Source organism: Hypomesus transpacificus, chromosome 14, assembly GCF_021917145.1.
Source record: "Hypomesus transpacificus isolate Combined female chromosome 14, fHypTra1, whole genome shotgun sequence".
Taxonomy (NCBI): Eukaryota; Metazoa; Chordata; class Actinopteri; order Osmeriformes; family Osmeridae; genus Hypomesus; species Hypomesus transpacificus.
Window position 1 is genome coordinate 9,807,116 of NC_061073.1, and position 24,097 is coordinate 9,831,212.

Below are 24,097 nucleotides of genomic sequence, written 5' to 3' on the forward strand. Positions count from 1 at the left end.
GTGGGATGACCAGCCTCTCGTCTAATCCTATCGTACTTTCTCTCTGTGCTGTCACAATAGAATACATCTTTCTGTCCTGGGTTAGTAACAACAAATCTTAGTCAGAACTAATCGAGCCTTTAGAAACCTATTTACAGCTTTAGATTTCCTCAGGAACATAAATCAAAACAAGTGTCAAATATTCCTCTTCTAGTTCTGTTTGATGTTTGAAACATGCTGTGGTGAATCACACATTACTACACTGGCATGAATAAGTCACATCACTCCAGATATTAGTCACACAGGAGAGCTGGTGTGATGTCATCACCCTAGCCTAGTTTCACTCTTATGAGGCGAAGAAGACTTCAAACCAGACCTGAACATTATTTGCATAGATAAAAGATCATCCAAAAAGATAAACCAGTTCTTTTGTGTTATCTTTAAGAGCTGAATTGAGTCAAGCTGCAATTAATAACATTTATTTATTAAGAAGTATTCAATAAGAAATTGAACTGACCTTTCAGTAATGTCCCTGTACTTGCTGTAAGTTGCTCTGGATAAGAGTGTCTGCTAAATGACTAAATGTAAATAATATAGTATAAACCCCAGGCTGTCTGAAAGCTGGAGCTGGTTTCAGAGGTGTTTGTGTGGGGAGAGATCAAGCAGATCTCACCCCCTGATTTGGTGGAGATCAATTCACAGTCATTTCTTTTACTGATCCTAAACCGTTCTCTCCAGTGAATGTTAATACATATTAAAAAGATCTGCTTCCCAATAGAGCCTCAATTTTAAGTGAGGCTCATTTTAATTTTAAACTCATTTTACATCTAGGATTAGAACCATTCAACCAGAAACACAACTACACCATCATGCACAATAAGCACAATCCATTCCAAATTATTTAACCTAATTATTTAAAGATGTTCCTTAAAGGTTTAAGACAATAGGATTATAAATCACAACACTACTTTCCAAAACGAATGAGTACAACAGACACACAACATAGGCTCATCTTTCAGTTTCCTTCTAATACTTTCCTTCTAAGAGACAAGTAGTATACAACCTGTGAGCGAGGCGCTCTATCATTCAAGATCCCCTCTGAAGTGAAGCACAGGCAGCACCCACTCGTTACCATAGAGCAGGGAGGATGAGAGAGAGGAAGAAGGGAGAAGTAGGAGGTCCGATCTGATCGATTAACAACCACCCCCATCCACACTCACCCCCACCCCCATCCACACCCACCCCCACCCCCATCCACCCCCACCCCCATCCACCCCCACGCTGGTGAGCCAGTGTGTGATCTCTGGAAGGGGAGAGGGGGGAGGTGGGAGAGGGGCAGAACGAGAGAGAGGAGTAAGCTGTTGTTTTAAATAACTAGGAGGGTTAACTGGATGAGATAACTCACTAAGCCAGGAGCCTGAGAGCTAGACCACAAACACACACTACTCACTGTCAAACACCCAGCCAGACATGCACACGGACGCCACACACACACACACACACACACACACAACAGGAACATGTTCATTAAAGGATTAAAAAGTGTATTTGTTTCCTTCATCATTAAAAGGTGCTATTCACAACTACATGCGGGATCAAGTAACAGTTTCAGTCAACAGGTCGCTAACCTCCATGTTTCTTTTACTTTACATACGACACAGTAAGGTGGGAATCTGTTACATACGACACAGTAGGGTAGGAATCACAATTCTATTCTTGGGGTCACGATTGGATAAAATATCGTTCCAGGATTTTTTCGATTCACGATTTAAAAAATGTGTAATCAAATTTCGATTCAATATATGCTTACATTTGATTCCAGTTTGCTGTTTAGTGTTACTTGTTTCTATTTGACTGTGATAGGCAGTTAAGGGTTGAAGAATCCCCAAAAAAATCCCAATGCATCAAAACCTTGAAATGTATTGTTTTTCTTGCAGTTTAGTAAACTCATTGTTAGAAAAACAAAACAAATTAATAATAATTTGTGAATCAATATGAATCGCTAGAAGACTGAATCGCGATTCAAATGCGAATCAATTTTTCCCCCACACCTAGTAGGCAGCCATATATACACATTATAACCATACATTCATATAAACACATTATATACACAATATATGATATAAACACACAGCCATATATACAGTACATGGTATAGAAATATCACTAGATATATGATAGACACATATAGGAAGAGGGTCTATATGTCAGTGATATGAGAACAGCTGATGGTTTGTTCTGTGTGTTTTGTTCAGGTCCACTTCATTACAGAGCCTCTGGAGATGAAACAGGGCCAGGTAGCGCTCCACTCCAACACTCCCAGCATGCATTTCATTACCACTTCAAGGTCCTCAGCTGTTGCATTATGGATCAGTTATCTTTATCAAAAAAGAAAGAAAACCTGTAACGATTTTGAATTGTAGTCTGAAATGTAACGACTTTTACGTTTCAATTCTTGGGACTGTTCACAAACACAGCAGAGCCCTTCATAATCATCTGCTTGCAGCTCTGCCACCACTGTTACAAATGAGAGAAACACAAAACGGGTTTCCAAATGTATCTAATTACCAGGGGTTTGTGGAGAATAGGATTCTGTCGGTTGGCTTTGCCGTTACCATGGAGCAGGGGGCATGGTAACCAGACCAGCCAATTCAAAGCCAGGATCTTTTAAATTAATAGTCCCTTTCTAAATGAATGGTCTCCTCTTTCTCCAGACACCTTTTTCCTCATGTGTTATAGTTTAGCTTGTTATTCACAAAAGCCACGCTAAAAAGGTACCCCAAAAAGTGTCTTGACTTTCAGTCGTGGGAAGATACTAAAGACACCATGTCTGTTGACCTGGAGCAAGCAGCTACCTCAACGCTGCACTTCCCCCGACAGAGCTAACCTATCCTGGGGTAAAGAGCCTTCCTCACAGCCAAAACCAGAACAGATGATTAGACTGTAAATACCCGGTCCAGACTGCCTCGTTTCAGGCCAGGGGGGGGACATTGAGTCTGTCCAGTTCCAGGGCCAAAGGGAAGCCACTGCCCGATGCTTTCGGTATCTCCTCAGGTTTCCAGGGAACCGACACTGTGCCGTGGAGAGAGTGTTGTATCCTGCTGCTTGTCAACCAGCTGGGACAAAGACACGTGGCTTCGAATGATTTTGTCTGGTTCTTAGCAGGACGAGACCTGTAAACACACTGAGGGGGAGGAGTGATATAGGTCCACAAGCTGTCCCAGGCTGGATGATTCTGGTTGGTTGAGAGGATAGACTCAGGAGTCTTATTAGGAATCATTAGGTCAGACAGATCATAGCAATAATCCACATTAAAGGACGTTTAAAGAGAACCACTTGAAATTAATGTGAAGAATTAAGAATCTTTCATGTAAATAGTGTCTAAAAAGTGGTCATGTCATTCGTACGTAGCAATGCTACCATCTAGTGGGTTGAAAATGTTTCTTCGCTTTTTTTTACAGTACAAAGTAGGAAACGTTTTTGGATTTTACTGCTTGTTGTTTGTGTAGAAATGATGCAAGCAGCTTTGAGGAAGGACATTGTAGTAGGAAGGTGTTACCTATGCGTGGCGTTGTGGTATGCAAGTTTAACTTCCTCGTTTCTATTTTTAGAAGCAGCACTCTCTTGACCTCCTCCCCCATGCTGCTCCCAAGTGCACATCCTTTAGCTGCTCCTCCATTTCTCTTACGTTGAGCGCCATCTCTCCTTCCTCCTCCAGGGGAGAACCATCCCTCCTTCCTCCTCCAGGGGAGAACCATCCCTCCTTCCTCCTCCAGGGGAGAACCATCCCTCCTTCCTCCTCCAGGGGAGAACCATCCCTCCTTCCCTCTCCAGGGGAGAACCATCCCTCCTTCCTCCTCCAGGGGAGAACCATCCCTCCTTCCTCCTCCAGGGGAGAACCATCCCTCCTTCCTCCTCAAGGGGAGAGCCTCTTCCTCTCCTCCTCAAAGATCCTCTTCTTTTATCTCACCATTCCTCCACCCTTCCTCCGTCAGCTTCAGCGGCTGTCCCAACTTCCTCTCTTCTCATCTCCATATCCCCCGTTTACAGAAAAACAGTCTTTCATTCCTTTCTTAGACGTTACCCTCTCTCTCTCCGTCTCTCTCTCTCCCTCTCTCTCTCTCTTTCTCTCTCTCTCAACCTTTCCCCCCAAATTGTCCGAACCGCTTGTCGTTTTCTCATTCCTAGAGTAGCACACAGGAGAGGTGCCCTCCTGTATTTGCCCTGCTCCCCAAACACTCCTGTGCCTTACTCTGTGACAATGACCCTGCTCTATTAATAGAAACAGGGCAGCACACTGACAAAGATAGCCCAGGAAATGGGTCTGTGTAATCCCTGGGTCCTGACTGCGTCACCAGAGTGACACACACACTCACTCTCACACACACACACACACACTGACACATGAACGCAAAATCATACAGTCAGGCCTGTGTGAGTGAACATACACACCAGCATAAAGGTTTTCATTGTCAGTTTCAGGTTTTGTTTGATCTCATCCAATATTAGTCAAGTTTGCCTAGGGGGAAGTAGAGCTAAATAGGAAGAAGGGTTTTTTTTATATAATTACTGACAGGTCCAAGTGTCGGTGTAGGATCTGTAGGTGTGTATCTGACAGTATGTGGGAAGGTTTGGACATCTTTGCAGGACAGTAAATTAGCTGCAGTACACACAGTTCACAGGGTTAGGGTGTGTGTGTGTGTGGTGTGTTAGCCTAGCATCTCTTTTAGGGCTCCGACACACCACACACACACACACACACACACACACACTCCTGTCCTGTCTGTGTTGGTGTCTTCAAAGGTGTTAGCAGCAGGCCTGTAGAGGCTGCATGGGACAGGAAGAGACCAGCTGTCCACACACACACACACACACACACACACTCGGTGGTCATTCAGGAGCCAGGTGGCAGCGAGCTGGATGGCATTATCATATTACACCAGCTTGGTGATGACTGGGAAGCTTCCAAACCAACCTACAGGTGTAACACCACCACCCAGCACAGATCCACCAGCATCGTGGAGAAAGTTACTCCTGTCCTTGTATTTCAGGTACCACTCTGTGCATCAGGGGCATGGGCTGGGTGTGAGGGTTCTGGTGGACCAGGGTTAGTAGAATGGTACAGTAAAGGGCATTTTCTTTCGTTATTAGCAGAGTCTCCTCAATTTGTGTCTTCAGCGTCAAACTAACCTATATCAAGTGTCAAAGAGTCACCACTAACCAAAACCAATGAAATAACATTTCAGGTCAGAGTTTCCAAGTTAGCAGCGCACAATTGTATGAAAAGACACACCGAGTTAGCCACCTCTTCAATATGCAAAAATAGGTTGTGTTCTCTGTCCACAGCGTAGACTAGGATGATTCACTTGTCAGGGGGGATAAGAACAGTGTGTTTTGACTCCGTGTACCACGCTGGCTGAGTAGAGACACAGATCCAACCACTTGTCATATCTGTCTGGGTCTCCGATTTGCGTTGCACTAAAATCTAATCAAATGATCGGTGCTAGAGTCAGCCTGCTTAGTTCAGGAACTACATGAAAGCAACACGCACATGCAAATGAACACAAACACGCACACAAACACGCACACGCACACGAGCAAACAGTAACCACAGTCACATTTGCACACCGATAAGCACATGCTCGCTCACTCACGCGAATACACTCTCATGCTTTTTACAGGACAACAGATGATCAAGAGGACTTAGTACATGGTGTGTGTGCGTCCAACACCAGACTGTTTCAAAACCTCTTCAAGACTACTTCAACACTCTGCTGTCACCTTCCAACAAAGACGCATCCAAAAAGTCCAAGATACTATTCATGACATTTTCTTCACGACTGTGTGAATTGGACAAATGATAAGAAAACTACGCCTTTGGAGTAAAACTGTAAACAGCCATGGCAGGCTGGGGTCCTGAGGAGAGGAGAGCTGGGGTCCTGAGGAGAGGAGGGCTAGGGTCCTGAGGAGAGGAGGGCTGGGGTCCTGAGGAGAGGAGGGCTGGGGTCCTGGGGAGAGGAGGGCTGGGGTCCTGGGGAGAGGAGGGCTGGGGTCCTGGGGAGAGGAGGGCTGGGGTCCTGAGGAGAGGAGGGCTGGGGTCCTGGGGAGAGGAGGGCTGGGGTCCTGGGGAGAGGAGGGCTGGGGTCCTGAGGAGAGGAGGGCTGGGGTCCTGAGGAGAGGAGGGCTGGGGTCCTGGGGAGAGGAGGGCCGAATGCTCCTCACTGCTCCCTGGTTGGACGATAGCAAACATACTGACAAGTCTTATTTGGCCGCTGCAGGCTCGTATGGAATGCGTTTTCATCTCAAATGATTTGTCTGCCACAAACGAACAAAACGTCTTGCTGCCACTTCCTCTGAGCTGAAGGGACTGTTCAACTGCTAGTTATTAGCATACCGCGCTATCTAGATAACCTTCCTCTGCTAGATGTGTGTTCAGCGGCTTTAAGCAAAGATCAAATCAAGTCTCTGCTTCATTAGAGAACCTTGGCTTGATGACACAGTGTCTATAACAGAGTGTCATCACTTGTTGGCTCAGAACCCCTTCCTCCTTCACACCCGTCCATACAGATGTCATCTTATAGATGACCCCAGTACAGGACCCCACTGCTTACACTAATACTATGCTGGATGTTATACTGTTTTGGGACAATAACGATTTTCAGTTAATGCATTTATAGTGTTGCTATACTTTTGTAATACATATCCAGTATTGTAGTGTATGTTGCTGCATACTGTACTGCATGCTGATACCCCAGCAAGGGCACTTCATTACTCTACTGTACCCACAGTTTCTGTCATGAGGCACCACCCAGATGTTCACGTTCCTGCAGGTCAAACCAGAAGGTCAAACCAGAAGGTCAAACCAGAAGGTCAAGCCTCAATGCACTTCCATCATTGGAGTGATGTCATAGGGATGATGAGATCTCTCTGTGATGATCTCAGCTCAGAGAGAAACATCTTTATAAAAGACCTGGGCCAGGGCCCCCTCACATCCAGGGCCCCCTCACAGGGCCCCCTCACATCCAGGACCCCCTCACATCCAGGACCCCCTCACATCCAGGACCCCCTCACATCCAGGGCCCCCTCACATCCAGGGCCCCCTCACAGGGCCCCCTCACATCCAGGGCCCCCTCACATCCAGGGCCCCCTCACAGGACCCCCTCACATCCAGGGCCCCCTCACATCCAGGACCCCCTCACATCCAGGGCCCCCTCACAGGGCCCCCTCACATCCAGGACCCCCTCACAGGGCCCCCTCACATCCAGGGCCCCCTCACATCCAGGACCCCCTCACAGGGCCCCCTCACAGGGCCCCCTCACATCCAGGACCCCCTCACATCCAGGGCCCCCTCACATCCGGGGCCCCCTCACATCCGGGGCCCCCTCACAGGGCCCCCTCACATCCGGGACCCCCTCACAGGGCCCCCTCACATCCAGGACCCCCTCACATCCAGGGCCCCCTCACAGGACCCCCTCACATCCAGGACCCCCCCACATCCAGGACCCCCTCACAGGGCCCCCTCACATCCAGGGCCCCCTCACAGGGCCCCCTCACATCCAGGACCCCCTCACATCCAGGTCCCCCTCACAGGGCCCCCTCACATCCAGGACCCCCCCACATCCAGGACCCCCTCACAGGGCCCCCTCACATCCAGGATCCCCTCACAGGACCCCCTCACATCCAGGACCCCCTCACATCCAGGAGGGGGTTGTAAGGTGGTCTGGACATGCTGGGGGACACCTTAAACAGGACCCAGCCTGCTGTTGTGAGGCACTGTGTGCGTCCAGTCTGGCACAAGGAAAGCTGCTTGTTGTGAGGGAGCTGATGGTGCTAAGATGGATCTTTAGTAGTCGTCCTGCAATCATACGATGAACTACTGCTTTAAAAGGTCACTTCCTGTACTGAGGACAGGAAAAGTTTAAGTGGCTGCATGCTGGTTTCAATCAGACCTGCCATGATTATGTTTACACAGTATCTTTGTTATACTGCCTATGCAAAACATATTTGTCCTTTTACCAGACTACCAAACAGTTGTTCAAGTTGAAGACAGTGTTGTGGAAACTGAGCAGGATTCTTCTGCATTGCTTAACAGACCACTTCCTACATGCTGTAATTTTGGGCGAGTTGACAGTTTATGACTTTAAACATTTAGAAGTGTTCTTCCTACTCCGTGCCCCTCCAGTCATTAAATGATGCAATCATGCAGACCGCTTCCATGTCACTGCCTGAGTGCAGGTGCCCATCCTGGAGAACTGTGTTGGCCGTGCATGAACGTGCATGGCCACAACACACCCAACCACTATCAACAGAGCAAACTGCATTGTTAAGACTTCAGAGTCGAACATGTCCAACTTAAACTTCAAGATTGTGAAGAATCCTCCTTCTAATCCTACACTTGCAGTGCTGCCAAGGTAGAGAAGAAACCAAAGTACTGCCATCTCCAAGATCAAAGATCCAGGAAGTTACCGTCTAGAAGGGTTTAGCTCACAAAGCAAGAGCCTAAGGTGATATCCCGCTGTTTTGGTCTCATTCTGAACTGGTTGTGGAGAAATGCAGCTCTGAAGGCCTCTCCCTCTGTCCTCCACCCTGAAGGCCTCTCCCTCCGTCCTCCACCCTGAAGGCCTCTCCCTCTGTCCTCCACCCTGAAGGCCTCTCCCTCTGTCCTCCACCCTGAAGGCCTTTCGCTCTGTCCTCCACCCTGAAGGCCTCTCGCTCTGTCCTCCACCCTGAAGGCCTCTCCCTCTGTCCTCCACCCTGAGGCCTCTCGCTCTGTCCTCCACCCTGAAGGCCTCTCCCTCTGTCCTCCACCCTGAAGGCCTCTCGCTCTGTCCTCCACCCTGAAGGCCTCTCCCTCTGTCCTCCACCCTGAGGCCTCTCGCTCTGTCCTCCACCCTGAAGGCCTCTCCCTCTGTCCTCCACCCTGAAGGCCTCTCGCTCTGTCCTCCACCCTGAAGGCCTTTCGCTCTGTCCTCCACCCTGAAGGCCTCTCGCTCTGTCCTCCACCCTGAAGGCCTCTCGCTCTGTCCTCCACCCTGAAGGCCTCTCGCTCTGTCCTCCACCCTGAAGGCCTCTCCCTCTGTCCTCCACCCTGAAGGCCTCTCCCTCTGTCCTCCACCCTGAAGGCCTCTCGCTCTGTCCTCCACCCTGAAGGCCTCTCCCTCTGTCCTCCACCCTGAAGGCCTCTCGCTCTGTCCTCCACCCTGAAGGCCTCTCCCTCTGTCCTCCACCCAGATCCTCTCAGATCACCGGAGACCGTCAGACTGAAGTCCCTTCTCTGCATCAGAGGGACTCCCAGAAGGTCCTAAAAATGACAGTTTTTAATTAATTGCTCCAATCCATTAAAAGCTGCTATATTTAGTAAACCACAGGAGATCGCAGCGAGATTAATGTAACTGCTGATTAAATTTCAATATGCACTTGTTACCTTTCAATTCACAATATCTTGAGTATATGTTTCTAGGATCTCAGAAAGATCACAATATGGCATTTGGGGTGGAAATTCAGACGATACTGTGTACTTTGAATAGTCAAGATGCCGGCTTCATACAATGTATTTATTATGTACGGTACATTAGCAAACAGAGCGCTATGCGAACAGTCATAACGGAGGACATCAATTTGCAGAACATCAATATAAACGTCTGTCACATTCTTCTAACACAATAGTGACAGCCAAATCAGGCCGAAACCAGGCTGAAACCAGGCCAAAACCAGGCTGAAACCAGGCCAAAACCAGGCTGAAACCAGGCCCTGATGTCCAAAGATCTTCTCCAGGTCAGGGAGTCATAAACCTCAGTTAACCGATCCAACAACTGTTAAACCTTAAAGATGCTGTAAAGTGGAATTGAAAATGAGTTTTAAGTTGATCACACCACAGAAGAATGTGTCGTTAACTACGCATCCAAATTCGAAGAAAAAAAAAACACAGAAGTATGTTAATTTAGACTTTGAAATCGTGAGAAAATCAGCAGTCTTCTCTGCTTGAGACTGGGGGGGCGTGTCGCCTGAAGGAGCTGAAGCTCCGCCCCCTCAAATTTATTGAATTTAGCAACAACAGCAACACTAGCTCAATCAATTGCAGATATCAGAACAGACATACCTGCAGTCTCTGAGTGTTTTATGTAATAATGACTGTCTTTGCATCGTACCAGCTGAGTAACAGAATGCAACCGTCTGTAATCTGACGTAGATAGGTCGCTGTGACGTAGATCGGTTGGGTTTTGGCTCCGCCTACACAAAACCTGAGCTGAAAACGGGAGAGAAACTGTTCAACAGTCTAACTCCACATTTCAGTGTGACAAAGTTCTAGAGCTTTGCACATGCTTTCAGGAACTCATTTCACGCATATATAATGTACTGAGAAGCAAATCATGGAATTAGCTTTACAGCATATATAAGTCACCCCAGATTTCATGTCTCCAGATATACTCCCCTGTTCAAACTAATCTCCATCATATTAATAGAAGGCCATTTAAGATGCTTCACCCATCCTGCAAGGGCAACCTATCCCACAGGGCAGTCAGCACCTTAGGTCAACAGATAGAAGGCCATCTAAAGCCTTCTGCTAACAATGTACACCCTTTACCCTTTTGACCTGACTTAAACTAGTTTCAGGACATTAATGAACAAAGGAGCTTACAGAAGAAAAAACATACATGAATTGTACATATGCCATAAAATTCTTTCACACGTTTCAATTAAGACTTTAAGAGAAACTACACTGTTGACTTGCTTGTTCACTGTCTGTTCCCACACACACAGACCTGTGGGCCTAGTCAGGCTCCTGGGATGTTCTGGAGAAGCCCGACTTGTCCCACATTACTGGGCATATGAACATAATGATTTGAGGAAGAAAAGGCTGTGAAAACCTTGGTTGTCCTGTGAAGAGCGTGGTGATGAGGAGGAGGAAGCGGCTAGCAGGAACAGAAGCAGGACATGATGCCAGATGGTTACTGAGCTCTGAGGGAAACCCTGGTCCTGACTGGGTCCTGACACTACACACCCTCTGAAATGGACCTGTTATTTGTTTTGTTCTGTGAGACAACCCAAAAAGAGATGTTTACTGGATCAATGATTTGGCCCTAGTGAATGGGTGCTGGAGAAGTTTGGAAGATACTGCTGCAGTCCAATGAAAATAAAACTATCACATCAAAACATGTCGATGTCATACCCCAGTGACTACTATCAGTAGTTTGTGTTGCTGCCAATGGGATGAAACAAGCACACCACAGCAAGAATTACAAGGATACATCAAACGTAAAAAAAAGTGCACAATAACTGGAACATACTGCAAACGTTCCATAACTGCTTTGTGTAGGTTGTGAGGCGGTGATTCAGAGGACACGTAACGCTTTCCTAAAGTGGCAGAGAGGTTGCCGCAGCGCGGAGTTAACACCGGAGACGGCTGAGCTTCCACATAGGCTCACTCACCTCCTGCAGAACATGCTCAGCCCTGTGAAGGTCCTGCTGTGGGCGCAGTGGACGGGCGGGGCGGCGGAGGGCAGGTCGGTGCCGGAGGAGGAGGAGGAGAGGGCAGAGTTGGAGGGGAAGGGGGTAGCTTCTGCTCCCTGCTTCCCCCCAGGAGTCTCCATGGCTGCTGGACTGCTTCTCCCCGCGCTTCCTTCACACGCACGGCTCTCCTATGAGCCCTCCTCTCGGCTCTCGCAAGGCGCACAGTCCACACAGCCCCAGGCAGGGCAGCAATAAGCCATTACCGACAAAAAAATCCTCAACAACTTACTGTGCTTCCCCCAGGCAGAAGGAGGAGGACAACGTGAGGAAGGGAAAAACAGGAAATTGACAATTACTCTTCAGTGTCTCTGTATAGTTTTTCACACATTCAGTTTTTCACACACGACCGCAAGTCACTGGTAACTTTCCCCCAGGTCAACGGTTCGCTCCTTCTCAGTTATGATTGTCAGCAAGTCGCTCAACTCTTCACCAGGAAGTGGACTCCTGTAGGGCTGCAGCTTTGAAAGTGTTTCTCCTGCGCTCCAGTCACACGCGAGCTGGGGGGAGGGTCTCCTAGCTGGCTTCCTCACCCTGCAACCCACTCAAAGAGGAAGCCTCTCGCCCTGCTCGCCTGCTCATGTTTCCTGGACAAGCTGCTTGCTCTGTGCCTGCTTATGGTTCTCCCACCACCAGAACACACACTCACACACTGTCTCTGGCTTACCCAATATGGGACAGCATCACCCAATCCAGGAAGTGTTGAACCCCAGCTGAAGCAACAAGACTCGCCTGCCCTTCCCTACCTGTGGGTTCCCCTGCTCACACCTTCCCTACCTGTGGGTTCTCCTGCTCACACCTGCTCTCTCCTGCCTCCGTCATCTCTCTCTCTCACACATACTTTTATCTCCGCTCTGTTGCTCTCCCTCTCTTTCTCTCTGTCCCTCCCTCCTTCCTTCACGGTCTCTCCCATTGGCCGGGAGAGGGATGTGTTCACGTTGCCACCTATTGGTGGATCACAAAATGTGTGTAAGTGAGCAGTATGGAAATCTATATGTCATAAAGAAAGAATGCTTGCAACCCATCATGGTCTCTCTAGCTGCATGTCTCTCTGCTGGTCCAGAGTGTCTCTAGCTGCATGTCTCCCTGCTGGTCCAAAGAGTCTCTAGCTGCATGTCTCTCTGCTGGTCCAGAGTGTCTCTAGCTGCATGTCTTTCTGCTGGTCCAGAGTGTCTCTAGCTGCATGTCTCTCTGCTGGTCCAAAGAGTCTCTAGCTGCATGTCTCCCTGCTGGTCCAGAGTGTCTCTAGCTGCATGTCTCTCTGCTGGTCCAGAGTGTCTCTAGCTGCATGTCTCTCTGCTGGTCCAGAGTGTCTCTAGCTGCATGTCTCCCTGCTGGTCCAGAGTGTCTCTAGCTGCATGTCTCTCTGCTGGTCCAGAGTGTCTCTAGCTGCATGTCTCTCTGCTGGTCCAGAGTGTCTCTAGCTGCATGTCTCCCTGCTGGTCCAGAGTGTCTCTAGCTGCATGTCTCTCTGCTGGTCCAGAGTGTCTCTAGCTGCATGTCTCTCTGCTGGTCCAGAGTGTCTCTAGCTGCATGTCTCTCTGCTGGTCCAGAGTGTCTCTAGCTGCATGTCTCTCTGCTGGTCCAGAGTGTCTCTAGCTGCATGTCTCCCTGCTGGTCCAGAGTGTCTCTAGCTGCATGTCTCTCTGCTGGTCCAGAGTGTCTCTGGCTGCATGTCTCTCTGCTGGTCCAGAGTGTCTCTAGCTGCATGTCTCCCTGCTGGTCCAGAGTCTTCCTCTCACTCGGATCACATTTCCAACGTTCCTCTCGTGATACTCTACAACGTGCTCTGCTCTCCCTCCCACGTCCCTTTTACATAAAGCCTGGTGAAGAGAGCCCACGCCATCCAGCCCAGTGTGAGCGAGCGGGAAGCCACAGCCAGGCTGAGATCCGGCGGCGGGGCCTACGCAGAGAGCAGCTCCACCAGAGCGCGGCCGCAGGACTCCCGGCCCCTCGCTGGGGCCAGGAGGTCAGGGCAGAGCGTGCTCTGAAGGATGTGCCAAAGTTATTTTTCGACAGCTAATTAAAATGAGAGTTGCAGTGGGTGGTGTGTAGGTTCAGCATGATGATGATGAGGATCGTAGTTTCACTTACCAAACGTGCTCTCTCTCTCTCTCTCTCAGAAAATGTGCAGCTCATCTGGTTGTGCTATTCTTACATTTTGTGTCACCATCTTTATTGCGCAACATCACAGGGGTTGTGGACCCTCCAGAGATGGTGTGGCGCCCCAGTTTCCACGTGGATTAAAGGTTGTCATGGCAGCTAAACTGTCCCAAATTAAAGGCTGCCCAAACATGTCAGAACTAGTACTGATGTTGACAGTTTCACACATGTGATGAGGTTTCAGCTGGTTTTGACAACACACCTGTTCAAGGCAGAGACCCAGGCTGGGACACACCTGATCAAGGCAGAGACCCAGGCTGGGACACACCTGATCAAGGCAGAGACCCAGGCTGGGACACACCTGTTCAAGGCAGAGACCCAGGCTGGGACACACCTGATCAAGGCAGAGACCCAGGCTGGGACACACCTGTTCAAGGCAGAGACCCAGGCTGGGACACACCTGATCAAGGCAGAGACCCAGGCTGTGTATTCATCCTTATATCAATAAAATATGAAGAGCCTATTTGGACTCAGAGGCTGGTCCCATCACTGCTTGGTGTCTGGTGCGCGTCAGGAGCACCACCCTAAACCTGGCGGCAGAGCAGGCCTACTGGAACAGGTGCAGAGCAGGCCTGCAGGAACAGGTACAGAGCAGGCCTGCAGGAACAGGTACAGAGCAGGCCTGCAGGAACAGGTGCAGAGCAGGCCTGCAGGAACAGGTACAGAGCAGGCCTGCAGGAACAGGTGCAGAGCAGGCCTGCTGGAACAGGTGCAGAGCAGGCCTGCAGGAACAGGTGCAGAGCAGGCCTGCTGGAACAGGTACAGAGCAGGCCTGCTGGAACAGGTACAGAGCAGGCCTGCTGGAACAGGTGCAGAGCAGGCCTGCTGGAACAGGTGCAGAGCAGGCCTACTGGAACAGGTACAGAGCAGGCCTGCAGGAACAGGTGCAGAGCAGGCCTGCAGGAACAGGTGCAGAGCAGGCCTGCTGGAACAGGTACAGAGCAGGCCTGCTGGAACAGGTACAGAGCAGGCCTGCTGGAACAGGTGCAGAGCAGGCCTGCTGGAACAGGTGCAGAGCAGGCCTACTGGAACAGGTGCAGAGCAGGCCTACTGGAACAGGTACAGAGCAGGCCTGCAGGAACAGGTGCAGAGCAGGCCTACTGGAACAGGTACAGGGCAGGCCTACTGGAACAGGTACAGAGCAGGCCTACTGGAACAGGTACAGAGCAGGCCTGCAGGAACAGGTACAGAGCAGGCCTACTGGAACAGGTACAGAGCAGGCCTGCAGGAACAGGTGCAGAGCAGGCCTGCAGGAACAGGTACAGAGCAGGCCTACTGGAACAGGTGCAGAGCAGGCCTACTGGAACAGGTACAGAGCAGGCCTGCTGGAACAGGTACAGAGCAGGCCTACTGGAACAGGTACAGAGCAGGCCTACTGGAACAGGTACAGAGCAGGCTTACTGGAACAGGTACAGAGCAGGCCTACTGGAACAGGTACAGAGCAGGCCTGCAGGAACAGGTACAGAGCAGGTCTACTGGAACAGGTACAGAGCAGGCCTGCAGGAACAGGTGCAGAGCAGGCCTACTGGAACAGGTACAGAGCAGGCCTACTGGAACAGGTGCAGAGCAGGCCTACTGGAACAGGTGCAGAGCATGCCTGCTGGAACAGGTACAGAGCAGGCCTGCTGGAACAGGTGCAGAGCAGGCCTACTGGAACAGGTACAGAGCAGGCCTACTGGAACAGGTGCAGAGCAGGCCTACTGGAACAGGTGCAGAGCATGCCTGCTGGAACAGGTACAGAGCAGGCCTGCTGGAACAGGTGCAGAGCAGGCCTACTGGAACAGGTACAGAGCAGGCCTACTGGAACAGGTACAGAACAGGCCTACAGGAACATGTGCTGAGGGGCTGCGGTGTTCTGCTAGAAGGCCAGCGCAGCTCCAACTCTCTCAGCTTCTGGTCCATCACATGACAGTTGGAACAGGAACACCACCTCCAGACGTTTGGGGGGCACGTCTGGCAAGCGTCGGGGGGAAACAGACACTCAAGATGGTTTGGGGCTCCATCTAGTGAAGACTCGGGGTAATTCACGCTTTGGGGTTAACGTGTTAAGGCCAATTACGGTCTGCTTGCTTATTTAGTTTTCTGAGTCGAAAGCAAAATAAGATCTAAAAGCTAACGCTGGCAGCCTAAAGCCACGAAGCCAGTCAGACAGGAGCAGCCACTCTGACAGGACAGGGGGCAGGAAGGGAAAAACTCCTAAATGGAATACAGAATAAGAAGTTCCAACAGCCAAGCTAATAACCAAGCAGGAGAGCCTAACAGGGAGCTGCCTAGATGATGTGCTTTTACAGCAAGAAAAATCCATATCATTTTTTTTTTACAAACACCCACGAAGAAACCCACACAGATAGAGACTAGAGAACGTAAGCATTTCACTGCAGCAGCAACGACACAAAAGACTCGAAATATGTAGTAATGGTTAGGAGGGAGGTTAGCTTCGCGTCTGAACTATGTTCTCATGGATGGATCAACATCTTTACTATAAAAAAATAGTAAAATAATTTGAAAGTAGTAGGTATTAAATCAAGTCAGATGTTAGAATGTGACAAACACACCTGTGACAAATCTGTGGGACGGCTGTGGAAGCAAATCCCTTTAGTTTCTTCATGTCTGTGACCCTTTGAGACACCTGGTTAGACCAGATCAGTATCTCCTGGTGACAGCAAGGTCCAACAGCCACCAGGTCTAACCCTAACCCTCAAGAGAGGTGCAGGCGTGGAGTCCTTTACTTCACTTCTCTTATTAACAAACTTCCTCTTGCTTCTTACAAAAAAAAAACGTTAAAAAGGTCATCTAGCAGTACAAAATAATTTCTAGTTTCCTGTCAAGTGTAGTTTTAGAAAGAGAGAGAGAGAGAGAGAGAGAGAGAGAGAATAACTTCATTAATTCCTGGGTTCCAATTGGAACCAATTGTGGATTGAACAATCAACAGCAGAAATATCATCATCCACACAGCTCAGTAAGAATACAAAAAATGCGTATATTTCATACGTAAGTGGCTGCTGTAGCATGACACTCTAGCATGATGTCATAATTTGCCTTTTGAAAAACGTCATCCGTCACATGGCCCAATGTGGTGATGTGAAAGTGAGGATAAGGAATCAGACTGAGTGGCCTGGTGTTTAGCCTGTCTGCCACGTGGGCATGGGGGCTCATGTTGTTGAGAATCAGGACGTGATCAATAGGCCATATTTCAGGCCCTCTGTGACGAGGCATGGGCTGGTTACGAGGGGACCACATGAGGTTATCTGTGCCCTCCCCTGGTAGGACCCTCCCCTGGTAGGAACTGGCCGTGTGTGTCTGCTGCTGTGTTCATGCCAACAGCAGCTCTATTTCAGTCCTGCCAGCTCCCAGCCCGGAGGCTACAGGGATTGAGGAGGGCTGGGTGGTTGTGCAACAAACAGCACCACAGCGCTGCAAACAGCCAGCGATATGTCAACACATCCACACACACGGACAACTCTCCGTTCTGATGAGTCGTTAAAGCAGAACCTTGTGGTGGTAAAATCCCCTCCCTCATCCCCTCACCCCCTCACCCCTGTCATCTGAAAGGCCGGCCAGGCGTTTCATGGTTTGACATTTCGTTTTTATTTTTTGTCTATGTATTAGAACAATTGATTTGTTCTATTTCTGACCAGTTCCCTTCCAGTAAACTTCTCATCTCCCTGGTATGGCACAGCAGCCCAGCCAGACGCAACACACGTAACACAACTAGCGTCTGCTGTGGGCTGTTGTGACCCCATCACACTGAGAGGGAGTTAAAAACAGCTGCTGATGAGAACACTCCCTGCTGATGGTGTGTTTACTGACTGGTTAACTCCAACCACATCACACAGAACACAGGAGCATTATGCCATCAGAATCTGGCAACACACCACACAACTCTCTGGAAAGAACTTGTCATTGGTAAAGCTTATGAACTTATTACAACAAATTTCCAACATCTATTCTTAGATGATAATTGTACACGTATGTGGTAGCTGCACTCTGCTCACTGATACCAAACACATACTAGACATGTACTAGTATGTGCATACCCCCCTCAGTGAGCTGTGGAGTAGAGGAGAAGGGAAATGGAACATGCTGAATGTGGAGTTGAATGTGGAGATGGAACCTGTTGAAGTACAGCAGGTTCCACTAGCGTGTGGGCTGAAGTATCTCTCTCTCTCTCGGCCTCCAGGAGGGAGCAGGACTACCTGGGAGAGACAGAGACAGAGACAGAGAGAGAGTTTGGTGCCAGGCACCGTAGGAGAGGCTAAGTTCATCAAAGGCGCACAGAGGTGGAGAACACAGTCATGCTGGGGATAGTGGGACGTCTTGCATGGGTCCTAGTATGGGTCCACACTTTCATGTCTTGTGAACAGGTTTACCTCAAACAAACCCTATCCTGTATTACATCTATTTAATGACCTCCTTCTTCTGTTCAATAGAACACCAAATGCACACTGCCATGTTATAAACACAGGAAGGCCAGCTAGCCCCCACCTCCAGACAGGAGGTCCCTTCTGTTTATGAGCGCTCTTTAATGTGCCATCAGAAGCCCCTCGTTTGAGGCACACCCTGCTGGAGCAGAGTCTGGGTCTGGGCCCAGCTGATTACAGTCATCTGGGGGGAGGAGTTTTGATGTGCTGATCCCAGGTGCCTGGACAACCTCACACACCAGCTCAACCACCCCAACCACACCCCCTTCTCTCCCTGACCACACCCCCTTCTCTCCCTGACCACACCCCCTCCTCTCCCTGACCACACCCCCTCCTCTCCCTGACCACACCCCCTCCTCTCCCTGACCACACCCCCTCCTCTCCCTGACCACACCCCCTCCTCTCCCTGACCACACCCCCTCCTCTCCCTGACCACACCCCCTCCTTTCCCTGACCCCACCCCTTCCTCTCCCTGACCACACCCCCTCCTCTCCCTGACCACACCCCCTTCTCTCCCTGACCACACCCCCTTCTCTACCTGACCACACCCCCTCCTTTCCCTGACCACACCCCTTCCTCTACCTGACCACACCCCCTTCTCTACCTGACCACACCCCCTCCTCTCCCTGACCACACCCCCTTCTCTACCTGACCACACCCCCTCCTCTCCCTGACCACACCCCCTCCTCTCCCTGACCACACCCCCTCCTTTCCCTGACCCCACCCCTTCCTCTCCCTGACCACACCCCCTTCTCTCCCTGACCACACCCCCTTCTCTACCTGACCACACCCCCTCCTTTCCCTGACCACACCCCTTCCTCTACCTGACCACACCCCCTTCTCTACCTGACCACACCCCCTCCTCTCCCTGACCACACCCCCTTCTCTACCTGACCACACCCCCTCCTTTCCCTGACCACACCCCTTCCTCTCCCTGACCACACCCCCTTCTCTCCCTGACCACACCCCCTTCTCTCCCTGACCACACCCCCTCCTCTCCCTGACCACAACCCCTTCTCTCCCTGACCACACCCCCTCCTTTCCCTGACCACACCCCTTCCTCTCCCTGACCACACCCCCTTCTCTCTCTGATCACACCCCTTCCTCTGCCTGACCACACCCCCTCCTTTCCCTCACCACACCCACTCCTCTCTCTGACCACACCCCCTCCTCTCTCTGACCATACACAACCCCTCTGACCACACCCCCTCCTTTCCCTCACCACACCCACTCCTCTCTCTGACCACACCCCCTCCTCTCTCTGACCATACACAACCCCTCTGACCACACCCCATCCTTTCCCTGACCACACCCTCTCCTTTCCCTGACCACACCCCCTCCTCTCCCTGACCATACACACCCCCTCTGACTACACGACCTTGCTCCAGTGACGTGCTATGGGACCAACAAATTAAATAAGGTGACGTAGATCAGCCTGGAGTCCTGTTCCTCAGTTCCAGGCACCTCGCTCTCCTAGTGACTGTGATCCACTGTGTGGATCTATCACGTGGGTTCATCCCAGCTGTCTGCAGCATCCTGCAAGCAGCATCCTGCAGGTCTTATATTTACTTTATATCATTTTAGAGTATTTTCAGAAGCTAAAACCTGGTTTCAAATTCAATTTCGACCACTCAGCTCCTTTTAGAACAACAAGCCCCAGTGGCAGGTGACCCCCCTGCCCCACACTTTGTTCGATTCTCAGAAAACCTGATTACATGGCAACCGTGAACACTGATTTCCTCCAAAGGACTGATTGGTCCTCCCTACCCACAGAACACTCGCTGAGTCACTGAAATCACCGCTTTGGCTTCCTAGCAGCAGAACTGTCTCAAAAGAGAGCAATTTGGACATTTATTTTTTACTTAAGTATGCTCAACTATCTAAGAAAATCACAGTTTTTTTTTTTTATCAACCATGAGTGCATGAACCACATTTCATCAGTTTTAAGAATTAACTAAACTCTTATTTTCGAAGTATTATTGCTTCACTAAAATCTACCTTTTCCCACCATCCTGTATGAGCACATGCAACTTTAAGGCATGAAAAGGTTTCAAAAACCAGGTGTGTTGAAACAGACATCACCCACACAGGAAACAGCACACAGATGGCACCATGACAGCGGTGAGGGGTTTGAAAAGAGCATGAACACACACACAGACATACGTGTGCACACGCACACACACTATCTGTTTAGTCAGAGTACATTTGGGTTTGACAATCAGAGGAAAAACAGCAGTAAAACACAGAGCTCTGTTTCAAAAGACTGCAGGACACTGCTGAAACACAAGAAACGAATACAGAGATGACTCAGTCCTATTGAAAGCAGTGTTGTAGCCTTAACATTATTAACTTTCCATAATGAGCACTGTAAAGGACTTTCAAAAGGATATTATTGTGTAAGTGGGAGATGATTGATTTGGTTGACTCTTCTGATGGCAGTTAAGGAACAGAGACCACAGACAGATGCCTCCTAATCGGGTTAATGTGTGAACACGAACAGGATATCACTTGGGAGGTCACTTTTATAGGCCTACTGTACCTGCTATGACTAGGTTCCCGATATGGATACACTATTAAGAGCAGAATAGTCGAGTTTCCATTCTATGGCACTACCGATTTTCCACCCCACCCTCTTCTCTAGTATAAGGAAGTCAATTTGGAAACTGGCTATACATAATAGGGAAGAACAATAACCGACTAAGCTAAAGTTGGCATAGAGATCGTAAAATGTTCGTGAGTAAATTGTGGCCATTCATCAATTTTAAAACAATATCACGATTCGCGTCGACATCAGCCATTCCCACGTCAAACTGTTCCCTTTCAAAAGTTTAAGCGTCAGGCTCGTGATTCTTGAATACGTGTAATTTCGTTGACTATAGGACGGCAGCCGAACCCTAAGCCCCCAAGGTGCAGGACAGGAGCTGGTCCTGAATTACAGAATTTAGCCTACCTGTAGGAGAGCTGTTTTCGTAGGGCGAGGTGCATGAATTCGTTCTCCATCTGATTTTCTGTTGGTGTCATTCTGAAGGCTCCTTTCCGTACTTTCCCGGACATGTTTCTCACAGGACTCTCCATGTCTACCCCAATGTGTTTGTCGCTCACAACATCCTCCTCTTCGATAATCTCCCCCAACCTCGTGCTCGCCATCTGTTGTTTGGACTACAGTTTGTGTGGATACAGTTTCTAGTTTGGCCGATCACACTTATTTAAACACCAAACAATTCCCAAAGCCACACGCGTGGCACTATTGTCGCAGGCGCACTCTGTAATGAGCGCATATTCACATGAGTACGCTATTGAACTAGTGAAAATGCTGGGTTGATTGCCAATGCTTCTTATCCTTGAAAAAAAATCTACAACATTGGTCAAATCAAGCCTTCCAAACTTGAGACCAACAACTACTTTAGACAGATATATGGGAAACTGCTATATAGCCTACTTGTAAAATGTCACACTGCAGAGATATTTTGTAAATACAGAAATACACAATTGTAAATTGGCTATTTTGTTTACTAAGCAATATATTGGTGTATAACTTTTCCTATTTATTTACAAAATCAAATTAGAAATCTTAATGTAGAGTGGCTGTGCAGCCATTCAGTTTTCAATCAAACAGCGACATCCAGTGGTTCAACTGAGTGCTCTGGATTTTACCGGAATATGGGATCCTATTCTTTTTGAAGAGGAAGCTAGAAAAAGCTACTGTCAAGAAGTTAATGAGTTGGAAATAAACCCCACTATATTGATTTGACATTTAGACTTTAGTAAGATGTCAGATACAGTCAGATGGCAGAGCGGTTAGAGACTTGGACTATTAATCAGAAGGTTGCCGGTTCGATTTCTGGCCGTGTCGTATGACGTTGTGTCCTTGTGCAAGGCACTTCACCCTACTTGCCTAGGGGAAAGTCCCTGTAATTACTGTTAGTCGCTCTGGATAAGCACGTCTGCTAAATGACAAAATGTAATTGTAATTCAACCCTGCACAAAATCGGCTAAATACCGCCATGGATGATGTGAAAGAAAATATCTTTATTAGTTTATCTCTGTGTTTTCATGTCAGAAGTCAAGCCCATGAGAACACCGCCGTCTGAAACGGTGACTGAGAACACATTTCTGAGCTTATATGTTTCTGTAGACCAAGTTGTCGTTACAAATATTAAGTAATTGGCCAAACCAATTAACAATGTATGCATTCGACAGATGGCAAGGTAAATTATGTGTGAATTGTTATTGCATCACTCTGAGTTCACAAAGGTAAACACAAAAGAGGGCTGTTAACTGTTACAAAAAAACCATGACCTCCATTGAAAATGTTCAGGGAGTTTCAATAGGCAATTAGCGGGGGTGAATCGTTATTTGTTCTATTCACATAAAATAAATACACAAGTAGGAAGGCTTCTATCTTGAGACTGTTCTCCTAGGTTCCATCAGTAGGCTACAGCACCTCTAGCTTCTGGTTCTTTTCTGGAAGAGAACTCCTAGTTACACTGAAACAACAGTTTTTCACGTGGATTTCTCTCAGCAAGTGACACACCTAGGCTGTCACATGCCCTTTGTTGTCAATCTTATAAAAAATTTCTTTATTTAACAGCTTTCTTTGACAGTTTTAAAGTGGAAATGTGTCCTGAGAATGGTAAATATGTTTATAGGCTAAATACATACCGCCAATTTTTTAATATAGGCTCATTTAATTATCGGCTAGCCTGCTGATTGGGCAACTTAACCTACAATCTCTGGCCGGGTTGTAGGATACTAAAGCGTGACAACAATGTTATAACAGTCACATTCTCTTAAAGTTGTCCTCGATTTTGCACGTGTCTCGCTATTTAACTAATGCATAGACTAAATATACTTCACATCCCCCTACTGTTCTGTGTACAAAACATGGCGCGATGGATAAAGGCCGCTTGCCCACGCCTCAGTCAGACTCTCTTACATCACCAGAAATAATGTGCAACGGTTCAGCATCAAATTCTGTTATTAATATAACGACTTTTATGAAGTCGACCTTTCAACGCACATGTATACGACAAGATAGGCGGGGTGTTTTCTAATCGACAAAATGAAAACAAGTGACGCAATTATTGATTACGAAGAAAGAATCGGGAAGGGTGCAGGATGGGGCCGTGGCAAGTCGAGACAGCAACAAATTGCTCCGCGTTCTTTTCGTTGAGTTGCATAGAGTGCTACTTCTCTCCAGATGAGTTTCACCGAGTTTACATCCGGGTTTTTTCCCTAGGCAATGGGAGGCATAGTACCCATGTTCCTTAGGCAAAGTGAAATAAATTCGCCGCACCGTCACAAAAAATAGTTCGCTTCTCAAACATATTTTCTCTTCGTCTTGTGCAACGTATCGACTCCAAGTAGCTAACTTTAACAATATTATAGTTCCCAATTGATCGATCAGATGTAAAAATATGACAATCGTCACATTTGTGAAATAGTTTTCTACCCCCTTTTCTCCCTCCTCTCGAGCGCAGTGATAAGTGTTGTGCTCAGGCTGTGGTGAATGAGATTGAAGAAGAGTTCTTGTTTTGTATCTCAGTTTCTCTCTTTTTTGACAAATTGAATTTAAACAAATTAGAAAATAGTACGGATATCTCATATTCTGCTGGAGAGACAGCGTTTGGACATTTGCATGATAATATTGTATCGGAGATTTGGTTGAGAGGTATTGGGTTGTTTGTAAATATTTATTTAATTAATTTCTGAGGAGAGGAGGACTGCTGCTGCTCAAGTGAGTAGAGAGGAGAGTAAGTACACATTGGGATCTTTTTATTATCATCCCAACTTTCATTTTCATCGTTTCTCTTCCCCTCTGTCTCTTTCACTCGTACGCCTGTATCGCATCGTGGTTTATTATAGAGAGAGTGGATGCCTTTTTTGCTCACTGCAATTTCTTATTATAGGAGTTGGGTGATATTCTCTAGCTAGCGAAGTGCACTGCTATTGGAGGGCAGCGGACGGAGAAAGGGGCCGATTCTAACTTGTAACCACCAGCTCGAGCTTGTTTGCGATCATTTGGT

At 48.4% G+C, this 24,097-nt stretch overlaps 2 protein-coding genes and 1 long non-coding RNA gene across 9 annotated transcripts in view; 1 reads left to right on the forward strand and 2 right to left on the reverse strand.

The window, feature by feature from the left end:
- dgkzb (diacylglycerol kinase, zeta b) overlaps window positions 1-21,369 on the reverse strand; it is a 38,908-nt gene extending 17,539 nt beyond the window's left edge. Inside the window, exons 1-2 of one of the 2 annotated variants that reach the window (XM_047033410.1) lie at window positions 21,022-21,104; window positions 17,765-17,846 (exon numbers count right to left, since the gene is read on the reverse strand). Coding sequence is in view for 1 of the 2 variants with exons in the window: in XM_047033409.1 (XP_046889365.1) it covers window positions 21,022-21,218 (197 nt within the window). In the remaining variant the exon portion in view is untranslated. Of the gene's footprint in view, window positions 1-17,764; window positions 17,847-21,021 lie in introns of both variants that reach the window. The other variant, XM_047033409.1, reaches the window with a different exon arrangement.
- LOC124476325 lies at window positions 1,760-3,740 on the reverse strand. Its single transcript, XR_006957035.1, has 2 exons — window positions 2,931-3,740; window positions 1,760-2,357 (listed from the first exon to the last, which is right to left on the reverse strand). It is a non-coding gene; the product is annotated as an uncharacterized LOC124476325 (long non-coding RNA).
- Window positions 21,370-23,563: 2,194 nt separating the features above from the next.
- The window catches only part of phf21ab (PHD finger protein 21Ab), a 34,569-nt gene continuing 34,035 nt past the window's right edge, over window positions 23,564-24,097 (forward strand). For 5 of the 6 annotated variants that reach the window (XM_047034716.1, XM_047034722.1, XM_047034720.1 and 2 more), the window contains exon 1: window positions 23,564-23,824. The gene's annotated coding sequence lies outside the window, so the exon portion shown is untranslated. The remainder of the gene's footprint in view (window positions 23,825-24,097) is intronic. The other variant, XM_047034717.1, reaches the window with a different exon arrangement.